Source organism: Leopardus geoffroyi, chromosome D4, assembly GCF_018350155.1.
Source record: "Leopardus geoffroyi isolate Oge1 chromosome D4, O.geoffroyi_Oge1_pat1.0, whole genome shotgun sequence".
Lineage (NCBI taxonomy): Eukaryota > Metazoa > Chordata > Mammalia > Carnivora > Felidae > Leopardus > Leopardus geoffroyi.
Genome location: NC_059342.1, coordinates 76045919 through 76059077, shown reverse-complemented (window position 1 = coordinate 76059077; position 13159 = coordinate 76045919). Strand labels below are relative to the sequence as shown.

Genomic DNA, 13159 nt, shown 5'->3' with positions numbered 1-13159 from the left:
CAACAAAAAAAAGATTTAGTTTATGGGGGTCTAGTAGCTAGTGGCAGCTCTGAGGCCCCTAACAGTCCGGCAAACTTCCAAATTCATGTTATTGTTTATTTTCCATGTGCATCGAGCTGGCCAAGGAAAGGTGCTACAGAAATGGAACGTAAGTAGGGCTGCGTGAAAGGACAGGGCACCGGATGTGGGATGTCGGCTTGGCTGGGAGAGGGAGCCTAGTGGGAATCTGCTTTTGAGGCAATACCCAGCATTGTGGTCTTTTTTAAAGACCTAAACCTAAAGACCCCTTTATGGTGCTAAGGTTGGGTGGTCGACACTTCCACAGATCTCAGGTTTGAACGACGTGAGCCTTAAACTGAAGAGGCCCCCAGAAGTCATCAGCCCAAACAGGAAGGCAGAAAGACCCACTGGGGATCATCAAATTCACTGGGTTTCAGCAGCAATATCCTCTCTTCCAACACAATCTGAGGCAAAACCCCGGAAGAAATGGAAAACAGTTGACAGGGAGCTTTCCTGGTTCAAAGAGAGATGGAGTTCCATCTAGAGCTCCCCAGAGTCATGCCTGACAGCTCCTGGACCCCCATCTCTGTGGAACAGAATATGAAAACCAGCCTGGCTGTTCTGCTTCCTACGCACCCATCTCTAGGTCTCTTCTGAAGAGCTGCACAAGAGCAGAAGAGAAGAAAATGCTTGGGGTCAGATGCGTGACCTGGGGCAAAGGACTTTGGTGAGCTACAGTGCTGCCATCTGTAAAATGGGGATAGTTTCTACCCTACAGTTTTGTTGCCAGTTAAATGAGATAGTGTGTATTAATGTCCTCTATGAACCACAAACTTTTATACAAGCAGACATTTTGTTATTGATAAGAATCACTTTTGCATACCTTTATGAGAATTTACTCATTTTCTTCCCTCCCTTTCTTCTTAACAAACATTTATTAAGCACCAGTCTCTGTGCTAGGTGCTGGGAATACCATGAGGCATTGGAGATAATATCTGCCTTCACAGAACTCACTTATTTTCATAGGGGCAAGAGACACTTGAACTTAATATTATAATAAAATTCAATGCTGGGCTACCATGTGCAATTTGTGGATTGGGCCCTACGGTTCTTGGTCTAAGAGGCCAGCAGTGAAGGCTGAGATGGCCTTGTTTTAATTTTCCAAAAATGTTCTAAGGGCTAGAAGTGGCCTTGATGTATTATTCTAAAAGAAGTACAGGACATCCTTGAACCCAAAGAATGAGTCTTTAGCACTATTACTGATGGTATAAGAAAAGAGTTTTGACAGGATATATGGAATTAGGAAAAGAATGTCCCCATCTCATGCAATTTGCCAAACCAAAAGCATTCTATTTTTTGTAGTGAAATAGTAAAAGAGGGTATGAGAGATTTATGTTTAAGAAAAAGTTGCAGTAAAAGAAAAAAAAGGAAGAAAAGGAAAAAGCTGCAGTAAGCACCAGCTTAGAAAAATATAGCTGCGAAATTAGGAGGAAACTTCTCCAACGTTCCTTGGATCCAAAGATTCCATTTTCTTGAGCGAAGTGAGACCCAGAGAGGGGATGTGATAGACCCAAAGGCATCAGGTGATCCAGAGGCAAAGCTAGAATCTACCCAGGTTTCCTGATGTTGGGCCCCAGTCAGTCTCCTCAAGTGCGCCCTTCTGAGGAGTCTTCAGATACAACAGCTTCCAAGTACCCCTGAGGTCTCACACAAGGACTATTATCCTGATTGTCTAGGATGAGGGACTGTTGGGATGAAGAAGTCTTAGTAAAGGAAGACCTTGCCCAGGCTTCTCTGAGCCAGGACCTGAGTCCGTGTGTGACACCCGGCCATGTGCTCCCTGCAAAGCAGGGGTCCCTACCTGCATAGCTCATGAAGTTGTTGTAAGGGGTGTTGAAGAAGCTATGGAAGCCACAGGTGTCATTCCCTGGCCCCGGGTCACCGCAGAACTTGTGTTTGGGGGCCGGGTTGGTGTCACTGCAGAGGTCACCAGTCTCAAAGGAGGGCTCCGTCTCCATGCAGGGATCACTGCAAGACTGGATCTCTGAGATGCCTCGGAAGATGTGGTAGAGACCCAGGCTGTGCCCAATCTCATGGATCATGGTGTGGGTATGCCCAGGAATGCCATAGAAAGACGGGTTCAAGACAATGCCACCTGCAAGGGGAAAACCAGAGCATTAAGCAAACGGGGTACCCTGCTTCCCGGTGTAGAAATCCCCCAATCAATCGTGGGTAAATGGGGTGCTGCCCAAAGTAACCACAGGCTTCTCCACCCTGTGACTCCACTGCCCTGAGAACCATTATGACTTGTGATATGAATCATTGCTTAGGTAGGAAGGAGTCCCAAGAGTCATTCTGTGCAATCCCTTTATTTTTTCAGATGAAAACACCAATGCCTAAAGAAGTAAGACAACTTAACCAAGGTGCTCTCAAACTTAAAAGAAGGGGCATGATTGGCATTTGAGGACTTTGATTTCTGGGCTGGTAGATATTTCTGCTGCTACCTTGTCCTTCAACAGTAAGGCATGCTGTGGTTTACAAACATTTTGCACACTCTTGTCCAATTGAAGCCCTCATGATCAGATACCTTGGTCCCAGTTCTGGGCTCTTCACCAACACTGTGACGTTGAGCAAACTGATTACCATCTCTGAATCCCACTTCATCTCTGGTGCTCTATGAGAATAAGCACTCAGGATGGCCAGCATCATGTTGGGCTCATCACTATGACAGTATCATTATAGCCAATGTTTCTTGAGCACTTATCACGTGTCCTCAGGCCCCGTGCTCAGTGTTTCATGCATCTAATAGCACTTAACCAACTCACAACCCCTATGGGAGTGCACTGATTTCCTAGACAGATTAAGTCACTGGCTCATGATCAGGAGTCAGTAGGGTTTCAAGTCAGGATTTGAACTCAAGATCCTTAGCTTCCAGAGCCAGGCCCCTTAACGAGTTCTACAGCTAATGCCAATCACACAGCCTAGAATATCGTATCTCATTAAATGGCTGTTGAATCTTCGCTGAATGCTAAGCCAACTACAGAAGTTTTCTGAGGTCTAACTAAGCACACATAAGCAGCTAGCATAACACTGCACATTCAGTGGATACCTTACACTAATTACTCGTTACTCTCAGAGTGTCTTGAGAATAAGCAGCATGATCATCACTTGAAAGGTGACTTAAAATACAGAATCTGGGGCCTCTCACTCCAGACCTACAGAATCAGAATCTGTATTCTAACAAGGGCGCCAGATGACTGGTCTGTGTGTTCTAGTTTGAGAAGCAGTTGTCTACCCCACGTGTCTTAGAAGATTGAGTCTGGCTTAGCTGGAGGAGATCGATGGAACAGATTGCAGCAGAATCAATGGATAGCATGTTTCATGTTCAGTTTAGGCACTGGAGAAACACATATAGGCTGGTAGGGAGATATTTAAACTTTAAAATCCAACTGTGTTTAAGAGGAGGTTAAAATTCAGGTCTGAACATTCTGCAAGTAGCGATTTTAAGGGCAGAGCGGTGTCTTATAAAAGAATGGTGATGGGGCAGGGCCTTGATTTGAACTGGCAGGCGTGGGGGGAGTTTTCTCTTGGATTGAACTGCCGGGAGGGCGAGCTTGCTCAGTCATGGGGCTCACAGAGTCTATTAATTCTGAACTGCTCAGAGCCTTCTAGCACAAAGATAAAGATGTATGAGAGGGTGTGTGGGGGTGTGTGCACACATACGCGTGTGTGAGAAGGGGCAAGCAGAGAGGCAGGGAGGAAGAGAAATTGAGACAGGAAATCTCTCTCAATTATTTCCTGTCAATCATAATATGAAACATAATCCCCTTCCCACCCAAGCCTTTTTCCAGGGATCATGGCATCATAGCAGGAAAAGATGGTAAAATATATGTGTGGTTCTAATAAGTTGGGTTTGGTCGGGTCTGGTGCAGAGAAATTGCTTCTGGCCAGCATTTCTCAGGACAGGAAGAAGACAGGTTAGGGGGATGGGGACAGTTAGCCTGACAGGAGAGGCAACCCCCATTCCACTTGACCCTGCTGTGTGATCTTGGAAAAGTGACTTTGCATCTCTGGCGAGCTCTAAAATGAACAGCTGCAACAGTGCCCATGGTTCCCTGTCTCCCCATGAAGCTTCAACTTTGAGGTACTGGGCAGGTGGGTGGAAAGGTCTAGGACCCCACAGGTATTTCTAGGGATAGTGACAGGATTGCAGACTTAATGTCCGGGCCAGCTCTGTTTGTTTTACCTCATCCCCTCCCGACTCACCCCTTTTCAGAGCGACAGCACAGAGCTCGAGTCCTGTTTCACTGCCTCTCTTAAAAGGTGAAATAGCTTGAGCCTGACATCATCCTGAAATACTATAACATGCTATGGATTTATAGCCTTCTGTATTTCTGGTCCTGAGCCAGCCTCTGAAATTCACAGAATCATCAGGAGTATTTTTCTCTAACTTAGAAGCCTGCTGTTCAACCCCTCTAAGACACTGATGAAGAGACTTTCAGCTGCTTTTCCAATAGGACGGCATTTCAGCGCCGAGAACTGTCCCTGGAGACCATCTAGTCTAACCCGTTCATTTAAAATCTGAGCAAACTGGGACTTGGGGAAGGAAAGAGACTTGCCTAAGGCCATACTGCCAAGTGGAATCATAGCTGAGAACAACCATGTGTATTGCTCTGGGCCAGCAGGATTCCCATACATCATACGAGGCACGCGATGGAAACGGATCATCTACCCTGAAGTGTGCCTAAGCTGCACACTCTTTTCTGCCCAGCCTCTGTCTGCCTGTCTCCCTGTCTATTCCACCCAATCATCATCTAGCTCAGGGTTCCTCTGCCTCAGCATGACTGACATTTTGGACTGGTTAATTCTTTCTGGCTAAATCTATACATTTCGCAGCATCGCTGTCCTCTACCCACTAGATGCCAGTAGCATCCCCCTATTTGTAACAGCCAAAAATATCTGGACATGGCCAGATATCTCCTAGGGGCTAAAATCCCCCCAGATGGGAACCAATACATATTTATCTTTGTCTCTATCTCTCTTTATGCAACAGCACACTTCCATACATGCATGCACGTGCATGAGTGCGCGCGCGCGCACACACACACACACACACACACACACACACACACACAGAGGATAGGTTTCATTCCCTTAAAAGTAAGTGGGTAATAAGAGCAGTCTAGAGGGAACTAAGTGTAAAGCTTGAAGTCATCATGTGAAGCTGCACACTCTCTCATTTTCAAGATTCTGCAGATTGAAAGCGGAGACTAGACTCTGGGCATATTACTGGGACAGTAGTCAGGGCCTTGGAGAACACCCAGCATGGTCACTCTGCTGAGCCCTAACCTTCCCAGATGAAGACACTCGCTGAGGGAGGCATCATTATCCAGGGCTGCAAAGAATGGGATCATTGAATCAAGGGGAAAATGGCTGAGTAAACTCAATGGAATATTATGTGGTCATGAAAAACGTCTCCTTTAGAGAGACAGAAATTACCTGAAAGGATGCTTTTGTCTTGTGATGTTAAGTGAAAAAAGAAGGGAGAATAAGTGATTAGGAAGAATGCTACCATGTGGAAACATGTAGGGAGCATAACATTAAGTAAAAAAAAAAAAAAAAAAAAAAAAAAAAAGAGAGAGAGAACATAAAATTCTATCTATGCTGTGATTTCAAAGATGCGTAAGTTAAAAAAATGCATGTGTACATATAGACATGTACTAGAAGGCAGCATGAAAAAATCAAAATTAAAGAACTACAATGTTTGCTTATAGGGCCTGATTCAGAAACCAGGGTCTTTTCTGACTTTTGGTAATTGGTCTGTGTTCACACACAGCACACTTTGAGTGTAAGAAGGGTTCCTGGTAGTGTTAGTGGAACATAGAGGAATAACTCACTTTCTTTGGTCTCTTTGGTATCTCTCAAGCCACCTCATGACTTAGTTGTGTCAGCACAAAGTGATTACCAGGCTGAGAGGATATTTGTATGCACTAAGAGGTAAGGGGTGTGTAAAGAAAGCAATCAAAGGACAGAGTTGGAAACTTGAATTCCAAATGTGGCTCTGCCACGGACTTGCGTGTGACCTTGGATAAGCCCTATTCCTTCTGTGGATCTAAGTTTCCCCATTGGTAAAACAGGGCTAATAGTACCATGTTATTTTCTTCAGAGCAATGCTCGGCAGTTGAAATGAGATAAGAAATGCTAGAGAGTTCGGTATACTAGAAAGCGATTAATAGATTACTCGTCATCACTACCACCACCACCATCATCCTAGTCATGCTCATCATCATCATTATCATTGCCACTAAATTTATTCCTGTGCTAATCCAATTTCCTCCTGAAGAAGTTTCTAATTCTCACCTAAGTGCATTAGAGCCTCCTTGTCCCATGGCCAAGTTGCTACTCCTGCCAATTCCTCCTCCGAGGAGTTTGCAAAGAAGATATTAAGGTGTGTTGATCCATCCAGTCTAAGAATGTTCTTCAGTTCATTAACATCCAAGTATGCTCTGTAATAGAAAAAGAACCTTAGCTGTCATCACCATCCAAAAAAGGTACTCTTCAAATAATAGCTATTCCCCAAGTAATTAAGAGCTACTATGTGCCAGGCACTTCGTTAAACACTTTATAAACATTACCTCCATGACTTCCCCCCAACGATGTTATAAGGTAAGTGAGATGATCCCATTTTACAGCTGAGAAAATTAAGTCCTTGTGAGTTTAAGAGATTTGAGAAGTTTGCTCAGCTTATAAATAACAGAGTTCACTTTAGAAACAAGATTTACCTAAAATCTCTATCTTTGCTCTTCAGGGCTCTGCTATCTTGACTGGTGACAGGGCCACATAAATGTGGATGTAAATCAAAGACACAGACCATGGAAAAGGCAACATGTATTCTAGTCTTGGCTTCTTTTCTATTTCACTCATTCGCTATGAACGTCAAACCATTTATTTGGCAAACACGGACTATACTAGGAGGCCTGCTTTTATCTGCACACCAACCTTGCAAAGACGTGTTATTGCTTCCTTTTCAAGATAAGGAACACATGGTCCAAATGTGATTACACAGGTTGCCCAAAGTTACAGAAATGGGTTTCAAGGCCAATTCTGTCTACCCTGGAAACTTATGCTCTTGTCACTGGGCATCATGCTGCCCGCCCCCTCCCCCCACCAGATGATTCTACATTCTGTATGCCTTTATTTGTTAGTCTGTAAGATGGACTTAGGGATATTGCATTTGGAATGGCTGCCGTTGTAGACTGGCATATCAGGAAAGTGAACTAACTCCCCATTATCATCATTAACTCTTTAATACATACAATGAACACATGTTGGCGAGCGGAAGAGGTGGTCTTTGAAAAGAGGCTGGCATGTCCTAGGTGCTCAATAAGTAAGAACTCCTCCTTCATACAATCTGGCTCTCCTATCACCACAGAGACACTAATGCTTTCCATCAGTCACAGGCACGTTACTCAATGGATCATTTTCTAAATCAACAGAGGCATCTTGCTGCTTTCTCCTGAGTCTTTCAGCCCCCATTTTATGTCTGCTGTCATGTATCCTTATGAGCAGCTGATAATCATTTCTTGAGTAAGGCTGGAAATGAACCAATGAATCACTGAATAAAAATATACATAAACAAGCAGGCAGCTTGATGTAGGAGGTGAGATAAAGTCTATGAATAATGATATTTAGTGTTTGATGGGCTCTTCTATGTGGTCAGACTTTACATGGATTATCTCCTTTCATCTTCTTAATAAGACTGAGGTAGGTAGTATCATTATGCCCATATTCCAGAGGAGGGAAAAGAGACATAAAGAACCTTCAGAGCTTGCTAAGGTTGCACAGCGAGTTGAAAGTGTTTACCTTTTTCATAATGCTATCTGTCCTTGACAGGTTGGCCCAAATCCTGGCTGGTAGAATACTTTTATGAAAGTTCCCTCTCTTTTCCCCTCCTGGAGTCATAGAAGAGCCTCCTGTATGTGCAAGAGTAAGCCCAAGATCCCCAGCACAGCCTCCAAGATACTGCCTCCTTCTATAGCCTCACCTCTCTCTGCTCCCTCTTTTGAATTTCCCAGTATGGGTTGGGGGCGCCCACCATGACGCATCATCTATGATGCCTTCACTTGAGTTGTTTGTTCTTTCTGTCAGGGACTCGGTTCCCCATCACGTCCCCTGATAAACACATCCAAAGCCCATTCTGGTGCCCCTCCTCAAGGAAGTCTTGTTTGATTCCCATCACACCTCCTCCTTTGCCATCTCTGCTCTCATCCACACATTCACACTATTCCAAATCATCACTACACCTGTCTATATCCACCACCATCTGTGGCTCCCTGGGGTGGGGAACATGCCTTATCCATTTTTGTTTACCCCATTCTCAGCATGGGGCTTGCCACGGGTCAGCACTCAGTTGATGTTGATGGGGTTCAATTTACACTGGGAAAGAAAAAAGCTAAAATACTTAGGCCCCAGTTTCCTTCCTAGAAGGCCTATTTCTTTGCTAATACACTGGATTAGCAGCAGCTATCTTAGTGCTTCACAGAGCATTCCTATGGGTCACAAACCCATTCCTCTACTCCAATGAGAATAGACATATCTGAGACCTAGAGAGCCCTCTGGTCCCCCACATCACCAAGAGCCCAGTGATCATGTGACCATAATTTTTTCTGGCTTTTCAAAATAAGGTGAACAGACAGGAGCAGGAGAGGTCATAGGTATGTCTGGGTTGATTTGACCAGTCTCCAGGATAGCCATATGCTCAGATATTGACCTGAAATATTGCTGCCATGCCTTCTCTCCCTGAAAATCCTACCTTCACCTTCTTAGACTGGAAGCCTTCTAAGGAGTTTCAGTCAGTCTATTCTGTGACCAGAGAAAGAAAGAGGAAAGAGAAAACCAACATTTATTAAGCACTTGCTGTCCACCAGCCCCTATGCTAGACAACACCTTCTATTCCATGTCTGCAGTATTCAAAGCCATGCAGCCCAGTGGGTACGATGACTTGTTCTCAAGCCAGAGTCCTGGGTTTGAATCCAGGTCTTCCACTGATGGATCTGATGTTTGGATCACGCTGGGCAATTTACTTCATTATTTTTTGCCCCAGCTTCTGTATACACAAAACAATCTACCTTCGTTGAGTTGCTCAGAGGATTTGGGGTGGTAATAAAGGAAAAGCGTAAAAGACTTAGAACAATACCTGGCATGTAGAAAACCTCAATAAATGTTTAGCTATATCTATTATTTACCCCCATCTTAGAGATGAAGGGACAGGGGTTCAGAGATCACATAAATAGTGACGAAGCCAAGCACAAATCTCAAAGTGTCCAATTCTTCCCACGAGCTCACCCTCATTTCTAGGCTCACTTGAGGCCACGGTGAAAAGGGAAACAATGTGTGGGCGAGTGAAAACAAAAGAGAAGCCGAGATTTTCTTGGATCAGCCCATTCCACATTATTTATTATTTTCTAATTGATTTGTCCATTTCCATCAAGCATTCTCTCAGGCAGAGGACACAGATGTTATTAGACAAAGTCACCTCTTTGCCCTGCCGCTCTGGGCTGGGAAGGCTTCAAGAGGGGAAGAGATGGGGTAAGGTGGGGCAGGGAGACATTTTAATTGGTTGTTTATTCAGTTGTAATTACAGAAGCCTATCTTTTCTGGGGGTGGTATTAGTCCTGGCCCAAGGCAGAGATGTGGGATGTTGGAGCCTCTCCCTTGCTTGTACATGAGGTGTGTTTTTTTTTTCACACTTTGAGAAGCCTCCATTTCCCCCAAGAGGAAGACTCTATGGCAGCCATCCAGGGCCTTGGCTCCCCGGCCCCAGCCTCTCTCCTCTCCATCTCTTTTGGGGGGATCCACCCAAAGGAAAACAGCTCTGTGGCTAAGAGCCTTCCTCCTGCTGGCTGAGGTATTCCCACAAATGCAGAGCCAAGCTGGATCATCAAGGGAAAATCTCAGGGGATAGGAGTCCATGTGGGTATTTCCTTCTCTTCCCCTACCTCTTTAAGAGAATGTCTAATCCCTCCTGTCAGGGAATGGAGGGAAAAGCAGAGCAGGTCAAATGGAGAGGGGACATTAGAGTCTGGGGAGTTGGGTGAAGAGGGGGAAGGAAAAGGACTTGTGCAGGGCCACTTGGCTTTCTGTTTTGCAACTGTGGAACGCTTGGCCCTATGTCTACCTTGCAAATTGGTCAAATGCATTAAAAAAAATCATTGCCCATGATCCATAAAAAATCCATATAAATCCAAATCTTGGTGGGTTTATTAATTTACATGCCAGTACTACTCAGGGTTAGATGGACAGACCTACGGCCATGGGCAAGTTGCTTCACCTCTCTGCATGTCATTGAGCATACCAACAGGTTTAAATGGGAGAGCTCAGCACAGCCTGGGCAAACACCCCCCCTCTAGGTCCTGGTCTCCTATTTTCTCCTCCTGGCAACAACAACAACAACAACAACAACAAAAAACCTAAACTGACAGTCTGCCTCTGGATGGTTCCCCGAGTCTCGGCTTCCAGAGTCTCATCCCCACCATCCAACCTTCTTCTTTCAGCAACCTCAACCTCAAGTTCTCATGGTCTCCCCACTCCTAGAACTGCTGGGTTTCCCCAGCTATGCCCACTCCTATGCGTGTCCATTCATTTTCCTCCTCTACCTCGAAACCTTTCTTCCTTAATCTCTGACATTTAAAATCTTCCCGCAAGGTCCAGCGTACATCCACTCCTGATCACCATCACCTGTAAAATGGGATGATGACAGCCACCTCTCGGGCTGGGGTGGTGGGTCTAGAGGTCACACAGAGAAAGTGCCTCACTCAGTGCCTGACATGTAGCTGGCACTCGTTGATTGGCAAGTCTATGTTCATTACATTATTGTTCTTACCATGTTAATTATGAGCAGCACCAAAATGATCACCTCTAGCTACAAAATTACTTCTCCCTCCTGACAGCCTCCCCATTCTGGTTCTAGTACTTGTCACCCCGCTTTATGTTACTTTCTCTGTGAGCACCTGTCTTCTCCATCAGACTATGAGATTCAAGCAGGTGGGGGCCAAGTCTTTATAATTCTCTGTGCTCCCTAAAACTTGAATGAGTGAGTGAGCAAGCAAGTGAGCAAGAGAGAGAGACAGACAATCATGGATTAGCAGTGATTGAGCACCACTCTCTTAACTGCAGAATTTCTACACAAGAAGAGGAAGTCCAGGCTCAGGGAAGTGAAGTGATTTGCCCGAGGTATTGAAGAAGGGACACAGAAGGCCCTGACAATAAACTTCTGTTCACTAGCCTATGAGTAGCAGCACATGTTCACAAATTAGTAGCATCACCTCTTCATTCAGGTGGACACAGTTCCCTGTGAGGGTGTGTGGCTTAGAGAGTCAAGCGTGGGAGGGGCTGCAGCCCTGGGCTCCCCCTCAGCTGAGCACCCCTAGACACAACCTGTATTGCTTGAGTTTCTGGCGGCTCTCACTACACTCTGCTACCTGGTCTGCAGCTCAGAATCCCTATCTGTTGGGCGAGGTTATGAATTCTATCAGTGTTTTCCAAATCACAGCCGAAAGAGGGCTAAATCTGCAAGAAGCAGATGCATATTTAAAGGAAGTTTTCTGATTCAAATGGGTTTAGGACATGCTGTGTTAAGCAATGTCCAACACGTATGTTTTTTTAATGGCAAGAATTATCAGAGCCTTTAATACACCAAATGGGAGCAGAGTAGATAGTGTATGAGTGTTCCGGAACATGTGTGACCATAATCCTTTCTCCCCACCCTAACCTCTACCTCGGCCAACAATCAAATTAGCATCACAACCAACAGAGTTTGGGAAGTGTTGGGCTAAATTGGAAAGCCCTTCCTAACTCAGACCCTCACCCCAAGCTGCCTCTCTAGAGAGGTGACTTGGTGTCTCTTTGCTTCCTGCACAGCCCATACCCCTGGATCCTGCTCTAGAGGTTGTGGGTCCCCTGGAATGTCAGTTTCAGGGGGGGCCCAGCTCACAGTGCCAAGGCGCCCAGACTTTACCCCTCTGCCAGAACTGCATTTCAAAGCCATGAGAGCAATTCTGGAGGGAGATCAAAGCTCTCTCAACTCAACTGTCATTAGAATATTTTCTTTATGCATCTCACTCGCTGGTGGGTGCCAATAACATATTTCCTAAATGCACTGGCCTGAGATGGTACAACTCTGTAATAATCTCAATGAGAGGGTTGTCAGGGCCTGTTTTACTGAAAGGGAAGCAAAAGGGAAGTATATTCAAAATGCAGAACAACAACAACAGATGCCTTCAGTGAAATTATGGAAAGCTTGGGTTTTTCCAGCTCTAGAAACAGAATACACTGGCTCTCCCGTTCTAAAGATGGTTGGTCAGAGGTACCTCTCACAGTGAGCCCAGATCGAGACTGACCAGGGTTTGTTTCTATTCCCACTTAAAGCCAACTGACTTCCCCACTGTCGAAGTGCTAGGTGAGGAGATTTTTGAGAAGTGTCCTGCCCCCATTCTGTTCCCTGGGCTCCTGATAGGTGTAGCCAGGTCATGGGGGTGGTACTGGCCAACTGCTGATGCCCTCAGCTTCGGGAGGATTTGTCTGAGATGCACCTGGCTGTGAGTATGCCCCCTGTAAGCTAGAGGCTGGTGACAGTTTTTTCAGGTTGAAGGAAAAGGCAGGAGAGTACCATAGAAACAAGCACATCTCTTTTTAAAGGAATTTTTTAAATATGACAACATAACATTTAAATGGAGTGCCTCAGAACCTTACTCTACTTATAGTTTATAGGAAGGACTGTCTTATGTAGTGAGAATCACTGCTACCTACTTTCATAATTAAATATTCTTAAATACAGTTCTAGACAGAACTGTTCTAGACTGAGGTCTATTTTTCATTCAACGATGTGAAAATGGGGTACAAGTACACCAAAGTTCATGATACACATTGTTGCATTCACGATTTTCTTCTGGCATTACCACACCAAGAAATACTTCATTGTTGTAATCACTGGCTTTACAACTTTTTTGGGGGGAAAAGCCTCATCTTGAGAGAGAGAGAGAGAGAGACATTCTAGGGTTCACATCTTACCTCTTCTGCCAAGAAGTGTCCCTGTGACCTTAATGAAGTGACTTGATCTCTCTGAACCTCAATTTCCTCACCTGTAAAATGCGGATTATAA

At 44.9% G+C, this 13159-nt stretch overlaps 1 protein-coding gene across 1 annotated transcript in view; it reads right to left on the bottom strand.

Annotated features, from left to right (window-relative positions):
• PAPPA (pappalysin 1) overlaps positions 1–13159 on the bottom strand; it is a 244964-nt gene that overhangs the window by 184322 nt on the left and 47483 nt on the right. The window contains exons 3-4 of the mRNA XM_045469597.1: positions 6361–6506; positions 1862–2155 (exon numbers count right to left, since the gene is read on the bottom strand). Of these exons, the coding sequence (XP_045325553.1) occupies positions 1862–2155; positions 6361–6506 (440 nt within the window). The remainder of the gene's footprint in view (positions 1–1861; positions 2156–6360; positions 6507–13159) is intronic.